The sequence below is a fragment of the Dama dama genome, chromosome 7, assembly GCF_033118175.1.
Source record: "Dama dama isolate Ldn47 chromosome 7, ASM3311817v1, whole genome shotgun sequence".
Taxonomy (NCBI): Eukaryota; Metazoa; Chordata; class Mammalia; order Artiodactyla; family Cervidae; genus Dama; species Dama dama.
This window is the reverse complement of record NC_083687.1, coordinates 33,914,656-33,928,339: the sequence shown is the minus strand read 5'-3', so window position 1 is coordinate 33,928,339 and position 13,684 is coordinate 33,914,656. Positions and strand designations below refer to the sequence as shown.

The window sequence follows — 13,684 nt, the reverse complement described above, 5'->3', positions numbered from 1 at the left end:
GTTTCATCTGTAAAAATGGGAAAGGTGACCCAGAAGGTGCTCAGATGATTAAATGGGATAATGTGTGCAAAGTACTTGGCTCCTAACCAGTAGACATTGTTTGTTGCTGCATTTTTATTATCACAATTGTCATCATTATTATAGACCATCTTATCTTTCTTGAGATACACTTTTTGGTTCATCCTGTAGTATGCTGTTCTGAATATCATTTTGTTCTCTGTCCTCCTTCCTACACAACTCTTTCTCCTTTCATCTTCCAAATGCAGTCCTTTTTCAAAGTTTTGTACTTAGTGCTAGCTAATCTACTTCTACCATTTTAACTCTTGTGTGGATATCTCCTAATCTATCTCCTCAGTCCCTGTTTTCTGTAAACAGAAATTCCTGTTTTTCAGCTGTTTGTTCAGCATCCCCATCCAGATGGCCCTCTATAGCAAGGTGAAAGACCAAGCTCATCCTTTGGAACAACTGATTTCACCATTTCTCTCAGAGACATCACCATTCACTGAGAATAGAACTCCTGGAGTCATCTTGGATGCCTCATTTGCTTTCTTCATTCAGAGTCACTATTCATTGCCCATTTATCTTCAAAGTGTCTTTTACAGCTTTTCTTTTCTTTCTATTTCTACTGCCTGACCTTTTGCTAAGGCTTTTGATTAACTCCTTCCTGTGTCTTTTACAAGCACTGTAAGAACTAGTTAATCCATCTTCCATGTCTCATTGTGCTTTTTTTTTTTTGTTTGCTGTTGTGGTTTTTTTTTGGTATCTTTGTGCTCTTTACAGCCCCTTTTCTTTGTCAGGGAAGCTGAGACATTGTGAGTATTAAGGGATTTTGAGGTACTCACAGTGGGAGGAGCTGGGGGAATAGATGCTCTGTGGTTTGCATGCCGTGGTTGAACTCTGTAGCCTGAGCCTGAGTCTTACACTATCTTGTCTTAGCTTAACATTCCAATCTGATCTCCCACAAGAAAATGCCTCTGTTTCTAATCTGGAAACAGGAATCCCAAGTGTCCGAATGTGCCATTGCTTACGTTCATTCTTTTACTTAAAATGCCCTTTTCTTTTCTCAGTTTGTAGAACTGTTTCAGGACCCAGTCTAAAAGCTACCTTCAGCCCCAATTAGTTGTAATCTCTCCCTTGACTGAAATCCTTTAGTAATTCTCATCACCCATTTATTTATTGAATAAACACTTATAAGGGTTTGTGATGTGGCAGGCACTATTCCAGGAGATGAGGCTTTGATAGTGAACAAAATGTGTCTGTGTGGATATTACATATGCAAACTTTATATCTTGTTATGGTTAATTGTGAATATTTCTTTCCACCTCCAGGTTTTATGTTGTTTGGTGGCAAAGGGTTTATCTTATTTAGGACTGTATCTCATTCAGTGCTAGGTGTTGAGTTTATTTCTCCTCAATCAAATAAAGAAATAGACATGGAGGAAGATAAAATTTTCCACTGAGTAAGCTATTTGCTTCCCAGATGGTAAAGAGTCTGCCTGCACTGCAGGAGACCCGGGTTTGATCCCTGGGTCAGAAAGATCCCTGGAGAAGGAAGTGACAACCCACTCCAGTATTCTTGTCTGGAAAACCACATGGACGGAGGAGCCTGGCAGGCAAAGCCCCATGGGGTCACAAAGAGTCAGACACAACTGAGAGACTAATACCCACACAGTAAGCTGTTTGCTGGAACTGAGGACAGTTGTGACAAATTACAAGCAACCAAAGATGGCATTTTATGGCTAATGGTTCTAAGTTCTGCACTTGGGCTCTATAGCTCACTGTTTTTGGAAAAGCCTACGTGGTCACCATCAAGTAAGAGACACTCTATGATTTAGTTGCCAAAGAAGCCAATTTTGATTTACACCACATTAATGAAAGTATACTTTGTACAGTAAGAAAGATGATAGCCCTGTTACTGTGTTACAGTCTGTTTTATTTACCCTCATGTTGTGTGAGGGTTTTAGATAGAAAATTCAGGGGGGTGCATGGGGGAAGGTGTGAGTCAGAGATCACACAGTGGTGTCACTTTGGAATGGTAAAAGAAACTGGGACTGTTAAGCCTGAAGAAGAAAGATTAGAGATGATAAAGAGAGCTGTAATCAAACAGGAGCATGATTGTCACAGGGAAGAGAGCTTGTAACTGTTCAGAGTGTTCTCAAGGGGGAGATATGTGACCTGTAGAAGGCCATGGGGAGACAGATGAGGACTTAAAGAAGACCTAGTCCAAGAGTGATTGAATACATTTCCTTGGAAGGAAGTGAGCAGTTAGCAACTTTCCTGGGTTGCTTTAGAAAAATGGAACACTTTACTAGGATAAAGTAGAGAGTTTAAAATGAAGAGCTCGAGTGCCGTCATCTACCTTGAAGTCTTTGATGGGCTAGCCCAAGAGATGACTGTTTCAGACTGCAGTCTGCTTTGTTTTTCTACATTTGTGTACCATCGGGACTTGAATATGAACTGAGAATCTGAATCCTTTGTTTCCCGTTTTCAAAATTTTCATTTATACTCTGTGTAATCTTTCTGTGTCATCTTAAATAGTTTAACTTTTCTGGGCCTTGGTTCTTTAGTTGTAAAGTGTCTGAATGTGATCTGTTGGGCTGTGCCAAACCTTAGCAAGTATGTGTTCAGAAGAATCTTGGAGACTTGCGAGATTTTATGTCTTATTTGAGTCAAAGAATGAAATGTTTCTGTGTTTTGGATGTGATTTTGAAAGTTCCACTTAAAGACCATTTTGCTGAGTTCATTTAAACCCCCTCCCCTTGGTGAGTGCTTAATGGCTCACTTGTCAGGAGTCTCTGGTCTCTCATGATTATTAAAGATGATTAGTTTTATTATAGTGCTGCATCGACATACCTCTCAAATTAGTCTTTTGTGGCCTCAGATATGTATCAGTTCACTTCTTTGTGTATCAGAACCCAAAATGTGGTTCATTTTGTCTCTTGAAATTACGTATTCCTTCTTAGTGAAATATGAATTATTGATGACCCTTTTTGCTTCAGGAAGCACAGATCAATACAGTAGTTGGAAGAGTTGGAATTTATATCAATTAAGAAGATTTTTGAAAGCATACATTTAATTCTCTACAGGGCAAAGTAAATGCATAAAGTTAAAATGTGAACCCTGCCTACAAGCTTAGACTTTGGCCAGGGAAGATAATTATTCCATGAGATACATTATTCATGTCACTTCTTTTTCCTATAGGAGTTCCAGATAGTTCACTTATGTAGCCTCAATACATTTTACAGTCATAGGAGATGTTCTTCATACATAAGCATTAGTATTACTGACCCTTTGTCACGAAAGTAGGTGCTTTGAGTGGTGGTATTTTACAGGAGTGTCTTCATTATACACTAAAAAGGAAGATGGGGTAGATGTAATGAACCTGGTTTTGTAAAGGAGAGCTGGTGATGCTCTAGGAAGTAGACACGAGCTCTATCATCAGACCATCAGCCTGCTAAGCAGTGTCATAAATTTTCTATTACTGTGGAATTTGTGGGGGATGGAGGGCTGATTTTGGCTTCCTATAGTTGTTATTTCAAATAATTCAAAATAAATAGAAAAGTGTGAAGTTAAATAAAAATATTACTGGATTGTCACCTCTGCCAAATCTGCCCTTCTTGATATGATAGGGCCTCTGGGGGATAGATATAACTCAGCAGTTGTTTTACTTATTTATCTTTGGCTGGCTGGATCTTCATTGCCACATGGGCTTTTCTCTAGTTGTGGTGGCTACTCTCTAGTTGCAGGGCATGGGCTTCTCACTGCAGTGGCTTCTCTTGTTACGGAGCACAGACTCCAGGGGCATGGGCTTCACTAATTGCAGCTCCCAGGCTCTGGAGCACAGGCTCAATACTTGTGGCGGGCTCAGTTGCTCTGTGGCATATGGGATTTTTTTGGATCATGGATCAAACCCATGTCTCTGGCATTGGCAGGTGGATTCTTTACCACTGAGCCACCAGAGAAGCTCCCCCCACCCCTTTTGTTGAAGAATAAGACAACCTGCAGCTTTCATCAAAATACTGGAGAAACTTTTAAAACCACACCATAGTTGTCTTTCTCTTTAGACGTCTTAGCTTTGTTCATGTTTGTCTCTATACATACAAATACCATAGAGCATAATCTTACCCTTCTGTACTAGTTTTTGTCCACAGTACTGAGCTGCTACTTCCCTTTGGGTTTTATGGTTAAATCCATGAAACAACTGAGAGTGATTCAGATGTAATTAACCTGGGAGAAGGACCTTAAAATGATAGAAACTAGATGTTATTAACTTTATTATTGCCTATGTTAATATAATAAAACTTCAGCTTATGCTTTTATGGTGGAAAATCATGTGATATAATTGAACTAATTAAAAAAATTAAATTTCCAGGGATGTTCTGATTTCCATAATATTGGGACCAACTGGCTGTGGGCATCATTTTGTCATCATCTCAACTACCTCAGAATTGTACATCTCCCTTTTCTGTTTTTTCAATGCTGAACACCATGTCTGACTTGTAGAGGGTACTCAATAAAAATCAATAAAGGAGAGTTACTATCAAGCAAAAAGTCACTGAGTAGCTATGAGATTCTGAATCATCAAGAAATAATCAGTTTTGTTTTTTACGCTGCATTTCCTAAGGCAGTTAAGGGGACCACAATCCCTTACATGTTTATCCAGAGTTAATGTTGCTAGAGGTTTCTTATAGAAACAGACAAATTAATAATTGCTATAAGCTGCCTTCTCAAAGGTTCCCAGTTAGGAGACATTTTCATCCTCATTCATTCTGTGATTCCTTCTGTCTGAATATCGGCTATGCTGACTTGGGTGCTTGTTGTCATTTTTATGGTGTGGAGCAGATGATTGACAGAATGTGTGTGAAAGTACAAGATCATCTCAACTCCTTACGAAGCTGTGAGGGAGATGCCATCCAGGAAGATTTAAAATCAGCAGAAAGACTCATGCAGGATGCCAAGAACTCTAAAACGGTGAGTTTCACTTCTGGCTACTTGAGAGTCTTCTGTAATGAAGAAGACTTTTAAACTTCAGTTTTAGACGCTACTTCTAACTTGCTTTACCTTTCTACTCAGCTTCAAGGTTACTAACAGGTGGCAAAGTGAGTTAATCTTCACCTCCTTTCTGTACCCCCATGCTAGTTACTAATAATCAAAATACATTCGTCCCTTGGAATCTGCGGGGGATTGCTGCCAGGACCTCTTGCAGATACCAAAATCTGTGGATGCTCAAGTCTTTTATATGTAAAATAGCATAGCCCAGATGGGCCTCCGTATCCAGGGGGTCTGCAGCCTCTGATACAGACGGCTGGCTGTATAGAATTTACAGCAGGGGGCGCTGTGACTCACAAAAGGTGTAATCAGGTCCTGCGTAACCTCAGGAAGGTGGCTGGAGTTTCAGTGAGTAACAACTCCTTGGCAGTGTATTGCCAAGCTGATAGCATGCAACTCCCTTCTGTCTCCTGTAGAAGGAAGCTTCTGTCAACTTAGAATTTTTTCCCCAAGTGTGACTTCATAGAGAAAGGACTAACTGGGAATCAGAAAGCCTGGGATCTGGTCCAGGCTCTTCTATTTGAACCACACAATCACTGAATTTTATTAGTAGGAAGAAAACTGTGGAGTAGTCAGATGCTCTCACACCCCAGATGAAGACACTAAGGCACAAGCAGGTAGGGTACCATTCCTCTGGTCTCAAAGCTGGACCGCAGTGTTTTGATCTGTGTAAAGGGTCTTACATCAAGACTATCTTAGATTATGCCTAGTATTTCTTCACCCTTTTTACTAACTATGCAGTGATTTTGGTGCTTATTTAAATCGTTATTTAATTATGGAGAGGTTACTTTTATTTTTCTTACAGCTGTTACCAAATTTATACCATGTTGGCGGTGTATCTTGGGCGGGAGCCAGTGGCTTGTTATCCAGTCCAATTCAGGAGACCCTGGAATCAATGGCCGGAGAAGTTACAAGAGTTGTTGACGAACAACTCAAGGTTTGTGGTTTCTGTTATTTTGGAAAGTGACATTGTTATGCCTTAAGTGTGCATGATAGCATTTCATACCATGCTACCCTATATTTTATAGATGTATGTGTAGTAAAGTTGAATACTATGTCTTTTCCAGCTTCATTTATAATTTTTGGAATAACTTTTTTGCATAATAAGATCAAGTAAAACCTATCACATTCAATTTTATTTTTGATGGTAAATCTCTAACTGTGTTTCACATATGACAGGTTGCCACTGATAGGAGAAATGATTGATTTCTGCTTAGAAAGAGAAGTCTGATTCATGAAAAAATATCTTCTGTTGTTATGTTTGATTTAGAGACTGGGAGAGATGACAGGTGCTATGTTTATAGCACCAAATTGCTGCTTGTATGGAAAGGTTACCACTAGGTAACTAGATAACAGTCTTTGCAAAGAGCTGCTTGAAAGATTAGGAAAGGGAATTAGAATGAAGTAACAAGGCACCGGAAGTAGCAGAGACTTGTCTAGAGGCTCAGAGACTGAAAAAGCAGCCTCTGAAATTTAAGTGAAGAGAGTAACGTAAGGCCAGTTTTTTCTTATGGGAACTTCAAGAAACACCTAGAGCAGCAACATTTCATTTTCAAAAAGTTTCATCGTTTCCAACCTGCCTGTTCAAGGATGCCATAAAAAGACCTTGTCTAAATTTCTAGTTTATTTGTTCCATTTTCTTCTGAGAACACAATTGCTATGACTCACAGGGATTTGATGTGCAACTTAATCATAACTTTGTAACATGCCACTCTGTTTATAAATTAAATTAGCACAGGAGAGAATGTTGTGGATTACTTAGCCATTTAAGCCACTGTCTTTCTGTGTGCATAATACAGAGAGACTCTTGAGTGTTATTTTTATTTTCTTTGACGGTGGTTATTGTGAATACATTCTGAGCAAAGACAAAGGGGTAGAAAAACAACTGCTTGGATGGTACAGAGTTCTATCAGGTCAGTTGTTACCTAATAGCACTCATTTTATCCTTCATGAAGGATCAGATATGTTAAAAGGATACTTTCTTACACATTTAAAATAAAGTCATCTCTGTTGCTTAGTTACTTCTAATTGTAAAAAATGAAACTACTCATTGTGAAACATTGAAAGAATAAAAATCACTTGAAATCCCAGAGATAGCATTATTCTTAATATTTTGGTGACTTTGCAAACATTCTCTGTCTATACACAGTTTTACATATATGTGATCATACTATACACACAATATCAGGAAGACACTTCTAGATCGGTGAGTACTCATCATTTTAGTGGCTGCATGGTATCTCATTGCAGAGACGTATAAGTGCCCGGGAAAACGGCAAACCTCCTCTGTGTCTTTCCCTTCACGCAGAACCCCACATTTGACACCTCTGGTCACCAGATGTGTAGGTGTTTTCCCCAACCCATCTGGGTGTCCTACTGTTTAACACCATTCAGACACTATCTACCTAGAGATCCCACTGGTTAAGGGCTCAGACCCTCAAGATTGCCCCCATCCCACTTCAGATGCTAACTGGGAGTCCAGGTTGTCACCAAACTCCTGACCAATTGGTGATAAATCCGAGGTCCTTGTAACCTCACTTCCTGGTCCATTAACTTGCTAGAGTGACTCCCAGAACTCAGGGAAATGCCTATTTATGTTCACCAGTTTATTAAAGGATATGATAGAAGATATAGATAAATAGACAGATGGAAGAAATGCTCAAGGTAAGATATGTAGGAAGGGACTTGGGGCTTTTGTGCTGTCTTGGGGCGCACCACTCTCCCAGCACCTCCACTGGGAGCATGTGTTCACCAACACAGAAGCTCTGAACCCATACTTTTAGGATATTATGGAAGTTTCATCATGCAGGCATGGTCTGTCATTAGCTCCATTTTTAGCCCTACTCAGAAGGGAGGGTGGGACTGAAAGTTCCCAGCTTCTAATCATAATTTGGTCTTTCCAGTAACCAGTCCTCATCCAGGAGCTACCCAGAGTTACCCCAATAGAACAAAAGACATCCCATCATCCAGGGAATTCCAGTGGTGTCAGGAGCCTTGTGTCAGGAGCCAGGATCAGAGTGCAAATATTAGAACAAAATATTGTTAGTGTTCTTATCACCAGTGTGATAGTTCATATCTCCTAGTGTTCTTATCACTTAGGAAATTACTATAGTTTCAGGAGCTCTGTGCCAGGAACTAGGGGTAGAGACTAATATATATTTTCTATTATCTCGTAGCCAGCATAACTTATTTTCTAATTTTTGATTAATCCTATTAGAATAGATTCATATAGTTGATACATTCCTAGGTCAAATGGTACACACGTTTTATACATTTGTGTATATTCACAAACTGTTCTCCACGAGTGTACCCAGCTGCTTGTTTTGCCACATGTCACCCCTACTAAGTGTGTTAACCTTTTAATATTTGTTAGGGTAATGGGGTAAAAAATATCATTTTGTCTTTTGCATTTCTTTAATAACCAGTAATACATCAAATAATTTTATTATCCATTTGTATTTCTTCTTTTGTAAATTACATATTTGTATCTATTACCTAAGTTTTTCCTTTAAAGTACTGGTAAGAACTCCTTATAGGCTAAGAATGGGCTGGCATTTAAATCAGCACCAATCATGGCAACTGGAAGTTTCCCATCACATGGCTTCTTAGGGGCACTGGTTTCAGTTGGTCTAGGCCACGAGTTATTCCTTGAAACCTGGGCCCATTTCCTTCCCAGTGTACTGAACGGTTGGAATTGACTCTTGCCAGTCATTCTTGGGAGGGAGTAGAAGGCAGAGGTCTAAACCAAAAGGCATTTGAATTTTTAAAAGCCTGAAATAATAACATTTTTAAGACTCAAAATATTTTTCTGTAAATAGACATTCCCCACATTTTTTGAGGCTGACCTTTCTGGCCCCTTGTCATTGTCACCAGTGTTCTCCGCTCATCACAGCTTCCTTATTTGCATGTGCCATTGCCTGCTTTGCTCATTCTCAACTATCCCTGAGGTCCCAGGCTCCCGGATGCCCTGTTTTTTCTATTCCCCACTCCCTTGTTTTGTTTACTTTCCGCCGTTTTGAGTTGCAAGTTCCCTTCCCTTCAGGGACTTCTGGCATGAATGGAAGCAAATCCTCATCACAGCATCTTAATTAAATGTTACTCATTAATCTCCTTTTCACTGAGTTCACATGCAATTTTTAATACTTTCAACAGACAGTAGGCAGTTATTTTTCTTTTTTTTCCCTTTCAGTTTACCTGGCAAGTGAACATCATTTTACAAATAAATACTCCCCATTTGTCTATTGATAAAGCTTTCTAGCACCTTGATTTTCTTAAAACTATGTAGGGAAAAATGCGTTTTTACTACAGTCAATATTCAGCTTCTTAAACAACTATATTCTTATTTATTTCACTAGTAGTACAATATTTTACTTGGTTAAAAAAAGAATCCTTCCTCTGTTTCTGAAATTCTCTTTGAGTAAAATGTTATACTAGCAAAAGCTAAAGTGAATGGATTATTTTGTAAAAGTATGTTTTTACTATAGTGAATTAAAAAAAAAAAAAATGGGACTAGCAGGCCTGGATTTGTGACCTGGGTTTGCTACTAGCTATCTGCTCCAAGCTCGTTGGCACTAACCTTCCTTGTGCGAGACTGTTTTGTTGTCAACATAATTAGGGAGATTTTATCCTTAATATTTGCTCATCCTGTGTCTTGCCATTCCCTTCTCCAGGGGATCTTCCCAACCCAGGGATCCAACCTGGGTCTCCCACATTGCAGCAGATTCTTTACCATCTGAACCAGCAGTGAAGCCCTGTATCTTGGCCAGTGGTACCCATTTGAATTCTGAATGAGAATAAGTTCAAACAGCTCTTTGAGCCATCTTTCAGAAAAAAAAATATTAGTTCAGAAAAGCCAAAGAAAGAACCGGAAGAGCCAACTTTCTCAGCAAACTTCCTGGAGGAGGAAAAAGGCAGGAAGTGGGGAGAAAGTCCTTCTTTGAAAAGAGGTGATATTTTCTCTGAACTGGTCTCTTTTAGGTATTTTTAAATGACAGCTCTCCTCCTGTCCCCCACCCCTTGTTTTTGATCCTAACATTTATTCCCAGGGTAATCGTAGGTGAATAAATAGGATCTGAATGTTTTAACATAAGGAAACTTTCATTTTTCCCTTCTGGACTTAACTTTTAGAATGCTTGTTTTGGCCTTGAAAATTCTTCATTTCCCGCAGAGTTTCAACTGTGAAATACTTCCCTGGTAAATATCAGGTTTACTGAGGAAATGAGGCCTGAGGGGCGTAGGTTGCACTTTGGCAAGTACTAACTCAGTTTGCTGGGAGAGTTCTCTGAGTTTTCTTCTTTTCCTACACTTTATATTTTCCAATGCAAAAGAAAGAGATTTTAGAGCACTTCAGTGTGGAAGTTGTATTAGCTTGTAATGAATGACAGCTAGTCCTTTGCTCACTGCAAGAATATGTGCGTGTAACTGCCATGTAGAGGATATTAATCCAGTTTACTTTACAGATATTCTAGAGGATTTCTAAGTACCATTAATTGTTTACACAGTTAAGAAATATAGACCCTCATGTTGGGAAGATACCAGCAAAATGAAATCTTATGGTTGCATTTCAAATACAAGGTCTGCTCATTCAAGTTGTCTGAAGGGAGTACACACTGACTGACAAAATAGAGAATATGTAAGAAAAGTTAAGAAATGTGGAGAAAGTGAGAAAATTTAACATAAGCCTGCATTAGGTTTCTACGAGGAAAGAAAAGATAAAGCCATGGATATTGAAGAATATAGTTTGGTGTGCAGAGGGCCACAGGACTTGAAAGGAGATGCTGTTTAAGCACCTAAGCTGGGGGTTGGACACAAAGAAGTGGTCAGTGGCTGCATTACAAATTTATCCTGTGATCCTCCCCGCTCGCCTCTTTTTAAAGCTTTCTATTTATTTATTTGGCTGTGTTGGGTCTTAGTTACAGCACGTGAGATCTTTGAGCCAGGCAGGATCTTGAATCGCGGTGCGCACTCTCTCTAGTTGTGGCACTCAGGCTCACTTGTTGCAGCCTGCGGGCTCCAGAGCATGTGGACTTCAGTAGTTGCAGCTCATGGCTCTCTAGTTATGGCACCTGGGCTTAAGTCGCTCTGTGGCATGTGGTATCTTAGTTCCTTGACCAGGAATTGAACCCACGTCTCCTGCAGTGCAAGGCAGATTCTTAATCACTGAGCTACTAGGGAAGTCCTTCTTTCTCCCCTTTCTACTAGCTTGTCACCAGAAGGTCCACCATGCCTGCCTTTAGGTACCATTGACTCAAGGGAGCAGGGGATGAAAATTGTAGGTAATGAAGAGAGAGGAAGGGACGCTCCTGTGGGTAGTGGGAAGGTCATTGGGAAAGGGTGGCTAGAGTAGGAAACAGAAGTACAAGACAAAAGGCTTGAGTCCCCATATCACGTGTTCCTTGAGCAAGTCTCCTCTGAACCCTGATTTTATCTATAAAATGAGTTTGCTAAAATCTGCAACGCCCCCCACCCCACCCCCACCCCAGGATTATTATGTGGATCAAAGGAAGTCATGGATGAAATTACTTTGTAGAGCATAAAATGCTACATTATATTGTTGGCCAATGTGGGACTAGAGGTGGTGGTAGGGAGCTAACTGTAAAATATCTGTCGAACTGGATGCCCAGGACAAGATGAAATTCCTCTCTGTAGGGCCAAAGTCATGTGACAGTTGATTTGTAGGGCAGAAAGAGACTTTAGAAATAATTTTGTAGGTGAGAAAGCAGAGATCAACAAAGATTATTCATTTAATGCTACTCCCTCAATATTCCATGGAAACTTCATGTCAAGATCTGCATTGGAACCAGGCTTCTTCTCTGGAGTTCATGCCAACCGAATAGTATCATCATGCAGGGGGACCTTTCAGAGAGTCATGGTTGTGTTAATGAACATGATGGAAGGCAAACAGCATATTGATACCAGCGGTTATTCTTATCAGGAGTGCGGGATTCCATCTGGAACAGAATGTATTAATTTTAATGCCAACGATGAAAATGATTTGTCTTAAACTGACTCATTTGGCATCACTCGTAGCTGTCTTGGAATAATGTACTAAAGTCAGTGATTAGTCAGAGTTCTAACAGGGACAGAGCACTGTCAGCATACGAGTGGCTTTTGGAAATTTCTCAAGTGGCTGCCTCCCACCTCTCCTCTCCTGCTTTTCACAAGATCTCTATAAACATCCTGCTGCTCTCCTGTTCATCGTATGGTGTCATGAGAGATTTTACTGTTGGGATTGTGCTCTGCAGGTGAAATGAGCATAGAGACTAGGCTTTCCATAATGATGCTCCATTAGTCCCATTCATACTGAAATGGTAATGGGATTAAGCTTAACTTTCAAAAATCAAGATCTCATCATGAAGATTAGCATCTTTGAAAACAGATTAAAGCATTATCTGTGATACACTGAACTTCTATTGTATGCTACACATGATATTGTTCCCTTTACATATATAATATCATTTAATCCTCAAAAATCCTATGAGACAAGAACTTTTTTCTTTGCCATTTTATAGCTGAGTAGAGTAAAACTGAGAAATCAATAACTTGATCCAGTGTCACTCAGCTAGGATTCAAATTTAGGACTCACGCTAACTTGCATGCCTTTTCCATACTTATCAGCCATTTTATCCATCTCAAGCAAATCGTTTCATTTCCCTTAGCTCACATTCTTCAGCTATAAAATGGTGATCACATGAATAGCTTCTCTACCCATCTTCACAGATGTTGGAAGGCTAAAATGTGCAGAAACATTAAAAAAACTCTGAAGTATTTAAGTAGGTTTTTAAGTGTAATAATTACTAATGTTTATGAAGTGTTCATGAATATTTTTGTCTATTATTATTCATTTTTTGATTGTTCTAACAGCAATTATACTTTTACCTAACACTGAAGCTTTTCTTTTAAAAGAGGAAAACGAGCAGTGTTTAGAGTAGTTTGCTACTGCTGCTCTTTTGATAGAGCTATTAAATGATTGACCCTGATTTGAGGTTTCTGTGATTTATGAAATTGCACAGGAGTTCAAACTTGATATATTTTCCAAGGACATCTGTAACTTTGTTTGCTAATACCCAGGAGGACAGTCTGGTGTGGGTAAATTGGTGTGTACATGTCTTTCTAAATCTTAATTATGAATGCCTCTGCGTTAAGTAAAGCTAGCACACTGTCACACTTCAGATGCCAGCACGAAGCCTGAGCAGATCTGCCAAGTGTCTGATTTAAAGTGATTGCCTGAGATCAGTGATCACCGGCAGTCACAAGTCACCCCGGGACAGCTCCGAATGCCCAGCCTCACCCTGGACTCCGCTGTGTCCCTGCCCTCCGAGAGCTCGGCTTCGTATAGAGCCACCTTTCAGTTTTACGGCGGGCGCCTCCGGGTCTGTGTCCTCATCTCTCTCCACTTGTGCTGCATTGCAGGCGTTGCTCGAGTCCATGGTTGATGCTGCCGAGAATCTCTGCCCCAATGTGATGAGAAAAGCCCACATTCGACAAGACTTGATTCATGCCAGCACTGAAAAGATTTCCATCCCACGTACCTTTGTTAAAAATGTCCTGTTGGAGCAGTCCGGAATTGATATCCTTAACAAAATTAGGTAGGTTTATAATGTTCATAAACCGAGGCGCTGCAGTGTCTGTGAATG

The 13,684-nt window shown here is 39.8% G+C and overlaps 1 protein-coding gene across 4 annotated transcripts in view; it reads left to right on the top strand.

Annotated features, from left to right (window-relative positions):
• The window catches only part of CARMIL1 (capping protein regulator and myosin 1 linker 1), a 303,752-nt gene that overhangs the window by 237,201 nt on the left and 52,867 nt on the right, over nt 1-13,684 (top strand). For all 4 annotated transcript variants that reach the window (XM_061147461.1, XM_061147460.1, XM_061147459.1 and 1 more), the window contains 3 exons: nt 4,842-4,970; nt 5,854-5,985; nt 13,461-13,636. In XM_061147461.1, coding sequence (XP_061003444.1) covers nt 4,842-4,970; nt 5,854-5,985; nt 13,461-13,636 — 437 coding nt within the window. The remainder of the gene's footprint in view (nt 1-4,841; nt 4,971-5,853; nt 5,986-13,460; nt 13,637-13,684) is intronic.